Source organism: Neovison vison, chromosome X (assembly GCF_020171115.1).
Source record: "Neovison vison isolate M4711 chromosome X, ASM_NN_V1, whole genome shotgun sequence".
Lineage (NCBI taxonomy): Eukaryota > Metazoa > Chordata > Mammalia > Carnivora > Mustelidae > Neogale > Neogale vison.
In genome coordinates this window covers 20890538-20903679 of record NC_058105.1, presented here as the reverse complement: position 1 = coordinate 20903679, position 13142 = coordinate 20890538, and the positions used below count along the sequence as shown (strand labels likewise).

Genomic DNA, 13142 nt, shown 5'->3' with positions numbered 1-13142 from the left:
GTACTGGCTTTAATTGCCTAGCTAGTTTTACAATGTTTTTCCCTGGTCATTATTGCATCATGTAATACCATACATATTTAAATTTGTCACTGCACATAAATGAAATGTATTATTCTTTGCATAAAATGATAACATTACTAAGCTACTATTGAGAAGATGCTTTGTCTGTGAGTGCTGAAGGATTGTACAGAAATGCAATCACCTGCTTCCCTCGTTGGGAGTTAGAGGTGTATGTAGTCTGTTACCTATGATGGTAGTCTTTTATGCTTATGGACCTATGTTTGGATCTAAATGACATTCTTGGTTTTAACAAACACACTGCTCATTGTAAAGTATCAAGGTCACTTGGATTCACACACATTCAGCACTTTCTCCCCACACTATTCGAAATTAAAATATTTGGCAACAAGCCTTACCAGATTTTAATACCTTACACTCAATTGTGCTGATTCTCAGACCTTGACATTGGTGAATCATAAGAAAATTGACTCCCAAGGAGGAAATATTTGGCTTCCTGCTTGCAAATTTGGGGACAAAGAACAGAAAATCTGTTGTTTCATCTGCTATAATGAGACTCAAAATTTGGGAGATTTGTGTGGGAGCTGTTGCTTCTGTTATCTCACATTGCTCTAGAAGGGAAATTGATTACTAGAGAACAAATGCATTATGTTTCCAGTGGGTTCATTGGTGTCATCAGAAAGAAGCATTCTGTATCAACTGTAGCTTTTTGAAAAACTTGAATCTTATCTTGCATAGATTTTTTTTCTTAAGTTTCATAGAATCTTATTTTTATCACAGAAGTAATGCATATACTGTAGAAAGTTTGAAAAGACAGAAAAAGTGTAAAGCAAATAAGTACATTCCTATCTTTCAGAGATAAACACCTAACATTTTCCTTTTCTTCTACACATGTAACTTTTAGGGTGGGCAGAACTCATACTATATGCAGTTTTTTGTGTGTTCTTTATGCCGTCATATTCTGATTGCTTTTCCATGCTATTAATAGGTATATATATGCCATTTTATGAATAGCCCATAATGTAGTTATTCCCATGTTTGACATTTGGGGTTTTTTTTTTTGCTAGTTTAAATAGTAAATGTGATGAATATCTCTGTACATAAACCTCCTTGTATATCTCTTATTAGGATTTATTACTGTAAATAGAAATACTAAATGGGTCTGACTTTTTAAGAAAATATATATTAAGAATTAAAAATACCTGCAATGAATAGTATCCACATTGTATTGAAGAATGAAATCATAGCCATTTAGCTTGCACTGTGTGCGAGGGACATATTGAACAAGACATCTGCATGCCATAGTAAGTTGCTATGGTCATTTCACTTTTCAGGGTGTAGTACCATTTATTACATGCCTAGCCCTTTAAGGAGGTGAAAAGCCATGACTTCAGTAAGTTTTAGCATCCTATTAACTCTGTACCTTTTTGTACTATTTCTACAACCTCTTTTTACATTATTTCTCTTAGTATTCTTTTTAATAGGAAATGGTCGATTGTTAGATTGTAATCTAAGAAAATATGTGTGTACACACATCGTAGTTCCCCATAACAAAAGGAACAGTTACTTCCTTGTTTTTACACCCTTTCTGTTTCCCAACCTGTTGCATCTATTTTGATAAGTCTATAAATTCTTGGTTTTTATTTATTTTTTTTTAAGTTTTTAAAAATTTATTTGAGAGAGAGAGGGAGAGAGAGAGTGAGAGAGCCACAAGCAGGGGGAGGGGCAGAGGGAGAGGGAGAAGCAGGCTCCGCACTGAGCAGGGATCTCGATGCTGGGCTCGATCCCAGGACCCCAGGACCGTGGCCTAAGCCAAAGGCAGATACCCAACCAGCTGAGCCATCCAGGCACCCCAATACTTGGTTTTAAATAATTGAAGTTACTGAAGAACAGTGAGAAATTTATAGTACTTATGTCTTGATACACTATTGTCCCTTGCTAGTCTCATGCTAATGAGAATATTGAGGCTATTTTTTTAATATCAGACAACTACTTATAGTAGCTACTGTAATAGCTGAATAATGGGACCAAATATACAATCCAGGCTTGTGAGGAATCTAGAAAAGGCTGAGACTACTCCATCTGGCCAAGGTAGATCCAGGCTAATCCTAAGGAGTCAGTACCCAGAATTCAACTAGCCAGGAGGGTCTTACAGGTGCTGTTGGCCAAATCCAGGGAAGTCAGAGAAGAGATGGGTTGCATCTAGACACTGGAAGGAAGGAAGTCCAGGAGAGCCAGCTGGGAGAAAATAGAACTGAACTTGGAGACTGTGCTTTGCCCTGTTTTATACTTCCTTGTTGGGTGTGATAGGCCAGACCACAGGTATTAATTGTAGCCTGAAGGTCAAGAGCTTAAGGTATTCTCTGATCCTAAATGGGGCAGAGGCAGAAGAAATGAGATCACTGGGAAGTTTTCAGAGACAAAATCTGAGTTAAGGAAGTAATTCACCTCTGGACCTTTAGGGTCACTTCCATGGCTTTTTTTTTTAAGATTTTAAAAAATTTGTTCATTTTTAGAGAGTGGGGGGAGGGGCAAAGGTGGAGGGAGCCCCACACACGGAGCCCACAGAGCCCTATGAAGCCAGATGCAGATGCGGGGCTCTATCCCATGACCCTGAGATTATGACCCAAGCTGAAATCAAGAGTTGGACACTCAACCAACTGAAACACCCAGGTGCACCTTGGCTTTCTATAAGAATTATCTAGGGGCACCTGGCTGGCTCAGTTAGTAGAGCATATGACTGACTCTTGATCTTGGTGTTGAACCCCATGTTGGGTGTAAAAATCACAAAAAAATAAAAACGTTTTTAAAAAAAGAGTTAACTAAGTGACACAGATTATATTAAATCAGTATGTTATAGTTGAGGGGAATTGAATTCATCTTTGCTTGAATTAATATGTTTATATTGCCTACTATTGCCGTTCCTTAATTTGGTTTGAGGTGTTCCATATGGTTATTTGTTCAGTTTAGTTTTCTTTTAGTTGAATTGCTTATAATCTTTAGAACCTAGTGCTTCCAAAATCCATTTTTAAAAATGCTAAACAAAAAAAGCAAAGGATTTTTAAAATGTTTTCTAAGACCCAGGAGTGGTGACTGAGAGAAACAATTATTTACTTAGGCATATACCTTTTTTAGTTGTAATGAATGGTTTTCTCTTCCCTGATCCTGTTCTTTGTTTTTTTTCCCTCAGAAGCAGAAGAAACTCTTTTGATTGATATAGCTTCAAACAGTGAGTACCATTCTGAATGGAATTTACTTTCATTCAACATATATTTAATTGAATACCCACTAAGACCCCTTTTGGAGCACGTTTTGATTTTACCATTTTATCCTGTATTCTTCATTTTCTTAAGGCAGCCATACAAATTAAGTTTGCCCCCTAAAAACTTTTAGTCTAAACATAAGAAAAAGCAGGTAGCTGGCAAGAATTTAAAAAGTTGAAGAGGTGATCTGCTTCTCTAATGCTGAACTTCTTTGAGCCATCAGTATGGCATCAGTGGTTTTGTTTTTTAACTGCTATTATATTTAAAAAATTTTTCCTCACTCGCTGTTTATTTTTGCATATTAAATCATAATGGTTTCCTTTAGTCGTTATATCATTTTGGGAGGCCATAGAGTCCCCCTTGTACTGAGGGACTCAGTTTGATTGCTTATCTCAGGCTACCTCTTTTTCCTTAAAATAATTTTGGTCTTTCATTTAAGCTCCATCCCCTCAAGGCATCCCTTCATCAGAAAGAACACAGTCTTCCTTCTCACTGTTTCACTTTTCTCATTTTTATCTGTTTGAAGCAAATCATCATTGACTTTCTGTGCAAGCTGTTCTCTGTTTATCATCCAATTGTACTGTGTTATGGGGAGGAGAAAATGGACACTCGAATGCTACCTTGACTACTCAGTGGTTGCTATGGAAAGGAGTTTGTGACCGCATGAATGTAAATCAAACTGGTTGCCTTATCTCTTGCTTGAGTCCTCGGATGAGTGGGGTTTAGCCCTTACCTTGAGGCTATGGGTTTTACATAATTTTGTTTAGAAACAGTCCCTGTCCTGGCTACCATTACTTCGTATTGAATAGTTCAGTTAGACTTTTTCTGATTTGGGTTTTATTATTCTTTTCTTTGGTCATGGATTTTAGAAGTCTTAAGGGTTGGTTCTAAAAAGCTAAATAAACCCAGCTGCTGATTTCTACAGGTATCCAAGAGAGCAAATAATTTACTATCTATGTCTTACTGTGTTTACAAAGGAGAAGACAGAAACAACACTAAAAGAATAAAATGTGAGCAAAGGCAGTTCAGTAGTGACTGACATTGCTGACGAAATAAGATGCCAAAATGTCCTGTTCTCATAGAAATTGATACTTGAGCCAAAGCCGAAAAGTTAAACTGAGCTGTGCCTTTTCTCTTATAAACACCTATTTATAGCATTAGTTCTTTTTGCTTTTCCTACATAGAAATTAGACATGTGTTGCTTTGTCCTGGGTTCGAGTTACTGGATCATAGCAGGATCAGTAACCACTTGAATAAAATCCTTCGTTATTTCTGCCCATTTAGTAATATTTGCAGGGAAACCAGATTCTGTCTTGATTTTTGCGCTTCATACATAAACCTTTAAAGCATATAGTATGTGCAGGAGGGAGGCCCTGGGTTTGTTAGGCAGGCCTGATTTTAATGTAAATATGTTTTCCCATTGTCTGGATGTTGGTTTTAAACATTTTATATTTTTCTGATTATTGAGGTAATAAATATATCTTCATTATATACAATTTGGAAAATTCAGAAAAGTTTGAAATATCAAATTGAAATTATGTTCCTGCAATCTAGAGATCACTGCTGTAGGTAACACTGTTATGTGTCATTTTCCAGTCTTTTATGTTTTTATATGATTGGAATCTTTATATGTAGTTTTTATGTTGCATTTTCATTAACTTTATATTGTGAGCTTTTTCATTTTCATTAACTTTATATTGTGAGCTTTTTCCATGTCATTTAAAATTATTTAAAAACATGATTTTTAATGACTAATATTTCACCATAAGTATGTGCCAGATTTTACTAAAATTAAGTCCTTTTTAAAATTAAGACACTGTCAAGGAACATGGTGTATCACTGTACTAACTGTTACCGGGTTTTAGATATTTATCTTTTATCCAGTCACTTTATAGAAATATATTTAAAATTTTGGGGGTGCTGTTTATTTTGTTGGTTTTGATAGACAGCCTTAATCATCTGCAAATAATAATTTTGTCTCCTTTCTAGTACCTGTAACTATTAGTTTTGCTTCATGTCTCATTTCACCAATGAGAATTTAAAGACCAACATTAAATAACGATGATAATCCTTGTTTAGCTCCTATTTTCAGTAAGAATGCCTCAGGTGGTACTTCATTGTTGAGGACATGATTGCATATTGATTTGATAGGGTTTTTAAAAAACCATATTAAGAAACTGCATTTATTTCAAGTTTATGTGGTTTTTAAAATCATAAATGTATATTGAATTTTATCAGATGTCTTTATACTATTTATAGAGATGATTATATTATTATTCCTTATTTGACCTCTTGGACTATATTATACTAATTTCCTGATATTAAATCCTCCTTTACTATTCATTATTTAGCAAATACTTGTTGAGTACCTTCTATTTGCCAGGCACTGTTCTAAGTGCTGCAGAATCAGTGGAGAACAACATAGATAAGATTGCTGCACCTGCTTTTGTTCTTGCTTCTGTGCTTTTTGGTACTATATGCCTATAGGGAATTAATTCTTTCTATGAAATGTGAATACCCTTTATGTGCTAGGCACTGTGCTAGGCTCTAGGGATGTATCAGAAAGCAATATAGTCATGTTATACCATCAGTCAGTACAGAAAACAAACTTTGAACTGATAGATGTAGATACTTACACAGTTGCAGTTTTGATAAATGCGCTCAAAGAGAAATACAGAGTTTATAAGAGAGTTAACTAAATTAGGTGATGTGTTCAGGGAAGGCCTCCTTTTTTTAAAGATTTTATTTATTTTATTTGAAAGAGAGAGAGATCACAAGTAGGCAGAGAGGCAGGCAGAGACAGAGGGTGAAGCAGGCTCCCCACCGAGCAGAGAGCCCGATGCGGGGCTCGATCCCAGGACGCTGAGATCATGACCTGAGCCACCCAGGCGCCCCAGGAAAGGCCTCTTTAAGTGACATTTAAATTGAGACCAGAGGGGCTAATAAGAGAGAGGTAAAAATAGGGGAGAGAAAAGTAAATGGAACTATATGTGTAAAGGCCCCAAAATTGGGGAAGTAGCTTGACACATTCTTTTTTTTTTTTTTAAAGATTTTATTTATTCACTTTTTTAAAGATTTTATTTATTTATTTGACAGAGAGAGAGAGAGAGAGAGAGAGAGGGATCACAAGTAGGCAGAGAGGCAGGCAGAGAGAGAGGAGGAAGCAAGCTCCCCGCTGAGCAGAAAGCCCAATGTGGGGCTCGATCCCAGGACCCTGAGATCATGACCTGGGCGGAAGGCAGAGGCTTAACCCACTGAGCTACCCAGGCACCCCTTGACACATTCTTTGAAGTGAAAGAAGGCCAGGGTGGTTGGAACAAGGCTTAGGCATCAAGTTAGGATGGGCTAAGGCCAGATCCAATAAGATCTTATAAGCCATGTTAAGGAATCTGGATTTTTACATTTAAAAAATGAGAAGAATATGAAGGATTTTATGCCAGGGTGTCATCATTTGCATGGAACCCAGTTAGGAGGCTGTTTTAGGAGTTCAAGTTAGAGGAGCATCTGGGTGGCTCAGTCAGTTGGGCGTCAGACTCTTGATTTTGGCTCAGTTCGTGCTCTCAGTGTCATGGGATCTGGCTGAGTGGGCTTTGCGCTCCGCAGGGAGTCTACTGGAGATTTTCTCTCTCCCTCTCCCTCTGCCCCTCCTCCTCCTGTCCCCTGGCTTATGTACACACTCTCTCTAAAATAAATCTTAGGGTCCTTGGGTGGCTCGGTTGATGAAGCATCTGCCTTCAGCCCAGGTCCTGATCCTGGGTCCTGGGATGGAGCCACACGTTGGGCCCCTTGCTCAGCAGGGAGCCTGCTTCTCCCTTTCCCTCTGCCTGCTGCTCCTCCTGTTTGTGTTCTCTCTCTGTCAAATAAATAAATAAAATCTTTTTTAAAAAACTTAAAAAAAAGGATTTTAAGATCTAGAATATGAGCATGGTGGCAGTATAAATGGAGAGAAGTGGACAGATTTGATAAATGTTTTTGGAGATTAAATCACCAGAGATTGGTTTGGGCATAGGGAGTGAGTTGAAGAGAAGTGTCAGGAATGAATCTTGGGTTACTGGCATGAATGTGGATGATGGTACCATTTGCAAAAATAAGAACGTTGTGGAAGGATTAAGTCTTCCTTTGAGGGGGTTGTGAGTTCAGTTTTAGTTATGTTTAGTTTGAGGTTTCCTTGAGACATTTGAGTGTAGGTGATAAATTGACAGTTGAATGTATGCATCCGAAGCTCAGAAGAAAGGTTTGGGCCACTAGCACATAGATGGTCTTTGAAACCGTGAGAGATGATGCAACTGGACATAGAGCTGTACTATCAAATATGGTAGTTACTAGTTACATGTGCCTGTTTAAATTAATTAGAAATAAAATGAGAAGTTCATTTCTTCAGTCACACTAGTAACATTTCAAGTACTCATTTGCCACATGTGATTATTGGTTACCGTATTGGACAATGCTGATAGAAAATGAGAAGAAAGGTTCTAGATTGAACTCTAAGGAACCCTGCTTTTAAAAGGTTAGATAGTGGAGGAAATACCTGAAAGGGTGCTAAAAAATTAGTGATCAGAGAGAGGCAAACTAGATGAGTATAGTATCATAGAAGCCTTCCGAAAAGATTATTCAAGGACTGGTTAACTATTGATTTCTGCTGATAGGTCTAATAAGATGACTGAAGAGGATATATTGGATTTAGCAATTTGGAGGTTATTGGTGACCCTAACAAAGATATTTTAAAAGGGTTGTGGGAGCCAAAGTCATATTGGAATGGATTAATGTAAGAAATAGGACGTGATTAAGTAGTGACTGTGTTGTTGTTTTTTTTTTTAAAGGCTTTGCTGTGAGGGATGCCGGGATGGCTCAGTCGTTTAAGCATCTGTCGTTTAAGCATCTGTCTTTGGCTCAGGTTATGATCCTGGGGTCCTGGGATTGAGTCCCACATCAAGCTCCTTGCTCAGCAGGGAGCCTGCTTTCCCCTGCGCCTGCTGTTCCCCCTGCTTGTTCTTTCTCTCTCTCTCTCTGACAAATAAATAAAATCTTTAAAAAAAAACTGTTGTGGAGGGGAGTGTAGAGATAGACTAGAGTTGGAGGGAAATACGGGGTCTAGGAAGGTTTTTTGTTTTTTAAAATAGTGTAGTGCATAAACAATGAATTCTGGAACACTGAAAAGAAATAAAATAAAATGAAATGAAAAAAAATAATAAAATAGGATTTGGAATACAATTTAATGCTAATGGGAAGGGGCATGTGAAAGAGGGAGGTTAAAGATCTTGGGGGGAGGTTTCTGGGAAATGATCGCGAGTGTAAGGTTCCTGAGAGAATTGGAGGGATTATAATTCAAAGAGGAGGTGGCCTTTGATAGGACTTCTCTTCCTTAGAATGGAAAGGAGAATTTGAGTACAAATACAGGTAGGTTTCCATGTGATGGCTTCCATTTTCTCTGAAGCATGAGGTAAGCAATCCACTTGGAATGAGAGGTTTGAGAAGAGGGGATCCAAAAATTAAGGATAATTGAAGAGGTGTGAAATGTTTGTCCCAGATAGTAGTGGGAGACTAGTTGACTGTGGAAACTTAGATGACTTCCTATCATAGAGGGCCCAGTTGAGGTTAGCAGTCAGTTTATAATGGGGTGTGTGTGTGTGTGTGTGTTTACTTCCTCTGGAGAAAGACAGTTAGTTGGATTTCTGAGGGTTGAAAGTTAACCAGGTAGGAGGAACAGGATGGTGAGCAGTAGGTTCTGTGGAAGAACAGGGTGATAAGGCAGTTCTGGACTTTTGCAACAGAGTTTAATGACATCTGTTTGACAAAATAGAAAGTGAAAGCAGGAGTTAGCGAATGGATACTAAGAAAGTAGAGAGGGATCAGTTGGCTGGAGGTTCCCATATGAGCAAGTAAGCTGGAAGTAACAGGTCAGAATGGGATATTTCAATTAGAGATTTATGAGGTGATGGTTTCTATGATTAAAAGGTTCAGAGTGTATCTGAGGGAAATCCCCGTAGGGACTGAAGGAGCAGGTGGCTGAGATGGTGGGCCAAGGTCATTGGATGAGGAAGTTGAAGATGTTGACTGTGTTTTCTACACTAATTTGTAAGGAATCCAAATTTAAGGCAAGAGTTTGAGTGGGGAGAAAGTCTTAGGAGTTGGGTATTGAATCGTAGATTCAGTTGTAGAGAGGATGGTACATGATCTCATAGAGGGAGGAGAGAAGGGAAGAAGTTGGTATAACCCAATGGGTGAACCTAAAAGGAAAAAGGATTTGTCCTGAGGGAGGAGAGGGAATGGTTTGGAGATGGCATTAGGACAAAGAAGGACAGCAGTCTTAAATTCCATAGGGTGTGAGAGACCATAAACAGCATCCAGGGACCAGCCTCTTCACAGGTGACTCTTTGATTTTCAATTTAGATACACATTAGAATCACTTGGGGAGTGTTATAAAAACTACCAGTGCCTGAGTGTCACCCTCTGAGATTCTGCTTCATCGGGCTGGGGTGGGACCCAAATGTCCATTTTCTAAAAATGTCTCTGGTAATTCTAACACAGACATAGTTGAGAATTGCTGAGAGATTGAGAGATTGTTGAGAGAATTACTGAGAGAACAGGGAGTGTTCAGAGAAGTTTGTTGATTATAGAGAGGCTAGGGGGTTTGGGAAGGAAAAATAGTAGAAGGTTGGGTCATGGGGTAATTTGTCTTCTTTCCTATGCAACATGGTGAGAGAGTATCCAGTGTTATTTTATAAGCAATTTCTGGAATTTTCTGTTAAATGAGTCAGTGTATTTTTTATATTTGCTAAAGTATATCTTTCAAGGACTGTGGGAGAGAGATTATGTATTCTTGTTTAAGTTTATATCAGATAGAAACTTATTTTTTAATTTTTTTCTATTTTTTATATAAAGTATCCAAGAAAGGGAGGACTGTTCGTGCCCCAAAGGAGGTTTTCCCTCTATCTTCAAGGCTGTGATAATTGACAGTCATGCCCTTTGTTTTTTCTTCTCCTTATGGTAACACCCTCACTAATGTTCTTATCTGTGGTTCACTTGGGTGCCTTCTTTCTCACATTTTTCTTTTTTATCTCTTTTCTTCTAATCACTAAGTCTATGAAGATAGAAACAAAGAAATGCAAAGGAAAGAGAGATTCAGAAGTGGATTTCCAACATAAGAAACTAGGATTTTCATTTCATTTTCTCATTTCTTTCATTTACAAGTGTGAGGGAGTCTGGTTCAACAGTTGTCTATTAAATACCTTTTCTCGGGACGCCTGGGTGGCGCAGTTGGTTGGACGACTGCCTTCGGCTCAGGGCGTGATCCTGGAGTCCCGGGATCGAGTCCCACATCAGGCTCCCAGCTCCATGGGGAGTCTGCTTCGCTCTCTGACCTTCTCCTCGCTCATGCTCTCTCTCACTGTCTCTCTCAAATAAATAAATAAAATCTTTTAAAAAAAAAATACCTTTTCTCTGTGAAGTCTGACAGCGTTGTCGCCAGTAATGTAACCAATCATCCTGGGTTGCCTGGGACTTTCCCAGTCTTAGCTTTGAAAGTCCTGAGTCCTGAGAAGCCCTTCAGTCCCAGTCAACCCTAGGAGATCATCGTTAAGTGTTGTGTTGGATTTCCTGTATGTGCAGCCCCACTTCTTGCTCTCAAGGAACTTATGGTTTCCAGGGGCATGAGAAAATAATACATGTACTAAATCAGTTAAAATAAGAATATAAACAAGCGCATAGGTTTTCTGGATTGGCATATCCAGAAGATTGATACATATGATAACTAGGGCATCAGAAAAAGGGAGACAGTATGTTATATACATAAGAAACGAATGTCCTAGATCACTTTGCTGCTAATTATACTATTTTCCAATTGGCTATGCTTGAACCAGACCACTCCTGGTCATAGGTCATTATATTGCTTTCGTACATTCATTCAAAACATGCACCACTTTTTACTTGATGAGGTATAGTTGCTTCTTTTCATAATAACTCAAACCAATTCCACTATTCTTTTCTTTTAAAATTAGTTTGTAAATTCAATTGCCTAAGTACAGTCTATACCCAGGAGCAAACCATCTTGTTTTCTTTATTCCCTTTATGCTTCAGATACTCTTACTATATAATCTGGATTTGAAATGGTAGGAATTTCCAACTGGGAGATGGGAGGAGGGTGGGTGGGGAAGTGATCTTTTGTTAGAATTTGGTCCCTGCACTGACATTGGGGACCTATATCAGAACATAGGAAAACTGTTTTCAGTATGAATCATATCACTGTAATTGGGCTGCTTATTGACACAGTTCATCGGCCCTTTAGATTTCCTCCCCTTATTGTTCCCCCACCCACCCACCCAGTCCCCTGATCCTATAGGCATGTTTCCTGCATTAGAGGTCTTAGAATTTTTGTGATCTGGACCTTCTCCTGCTCAACTGCTAAGTTGAGAGTATGACCCCAAGAAAGCATGTATTCCATAGTTATATGTGTGTGGATTTCACTTCTTTTTAGGTGGCTGCAAAATTCGGATTCAGGGAGATCGGACCAGAGAGCGGCGCTTTGAAATCCCTGATGAGGAACACTGTCTGAAGTTCCTCTCGGAGGTCCTTGCTGCTCAGGAAGGTAAGTCAAGACTCAGAAGTTTTCTTTCTGCTCTTTGAATGGCAGTGAAATTCTGACATGCTGATGCAGAGGCAAGCAGCCATTAGCAAAGTACCTCACCCCTTCAGTCTTCAGTGCTGATTTTTCTGCTTTCAGGAATGAACTGAGGGTTAGGTTAGGGAACAAGTCTACTCAGCTATAAGGACACTGAGCCCTTTTCCAGAGTCTTCAGTGTCACAGCATGGACAGCTTACTGAAGGCTATCATCCTCCTTCTGCTCCCAGATGATCCCAGAGCTGCCCTCCCTCTCTTTGTCTCTTCCTTTACGTTTAAGAGAGCTGCTGGATCCTGCATTTGAGGAGTGCTGAGAAAATGGCTTTTGATTATGATAAATTCCACTCAGTGAAGGGCTCCCCTGTTTCTGACCATGACTTTTATCTCTCTAGCTCAGTCACAACTTCTTGTTCCAGAGCAAAAGGACTCATCTAGCTGGTACCAGAAGTTAGACACTAAGGACAAACCTTCTGTTTTTTCAGGTACTGAAAAGATTTTTTGCCTGGTTGCTATGATCACTACAGAGTAAATAGGTTTCATCTGGACAGATAAGACAATGTCAATCTCAGACACTTTCTGCTATGAAGTGGTTTTACTGAGTCCATGCCCATTGACTGATGTTCATTCTTGATCCTTTCTGTGGCGTGTTATCTCCTCCGGAGCCTGCTTAGCAGTGTGGTAAAAATTGCAGGCTCCAGGGCCAAACTGCTTGGGTTTAAACCCCAATTTTGTGACTTGCTAGTTATGTATAGCCTTGGTCAACTTACTCAACAATGCTGAGCTTCCATTTCTTTTTCTGTAACATGGGAAGATTTTTTTTTTATTAAAAGATTTTATTTATTTATTTGACAGAGAGAAATCACAAGTAGATTGAGAGGCAGGCGGAGAGAGAGAGAGGGGGAAGCAGGCTCCCTGCTGAGCAGAGAGCCCAATGCGGGACTTGATCCCAGGACCCCGAGATCATGACCCGAGCCGAAGGCAGCAGCTTAACCCACTGAGCCACCCAGGCGCCCCACATGGGAAGATTTTTAATAGTACCAGCTTCATGGGTCTTTATGATAATTAAAGGAGATAATGATATAATCCCTTATATCAAACAGGCATTATGCTAAGTCTTTAGTAAATGTTAGCTATTAATATTCAGATTCCAAATTAATGTAACTTGTTATTGTTCTAGTTAGTATATCAAGTCTTTCAGGGTATCCCTATGGTACCTCTCTATTTCGTAATGCCATTGAGCAAAT

The 13142-nt window shown here is 38.9% G+C and overlaps 1 protein-coding gene across 3 annotated transcripts in view; it reads left to right on the top strand.

Annotated features, from left to right (window-relative positions):
• The window catches only part of OCRL (OCRL inositol polyphosphate-5-phosphatase), a 56412-nt gene that overhangs the window by 6145 nt on the left and 37125 nt on the right, over nt 1-13142 (top strand). For 2 of the 3 annotated variants that reach the window (XM_044234420.1, XM_044234418.1), the window contains exons 4-6: nt 3209-3247; nt 11755-11865; nt 12291-12380. In XM_044234420.1, the coding sequence (XP_044090355.1) occupies nt 3209-3247; nt 11755-11865; nt 12291-12380 (240 nt within the window). The remainder of the gene's footprint in view (nt 1-3208; nt 3248-11754; nt 11866-12290; nt 12381-13142) is intronic. The other variant, XM_044234419.1, reaches the window with a different exon arrangement.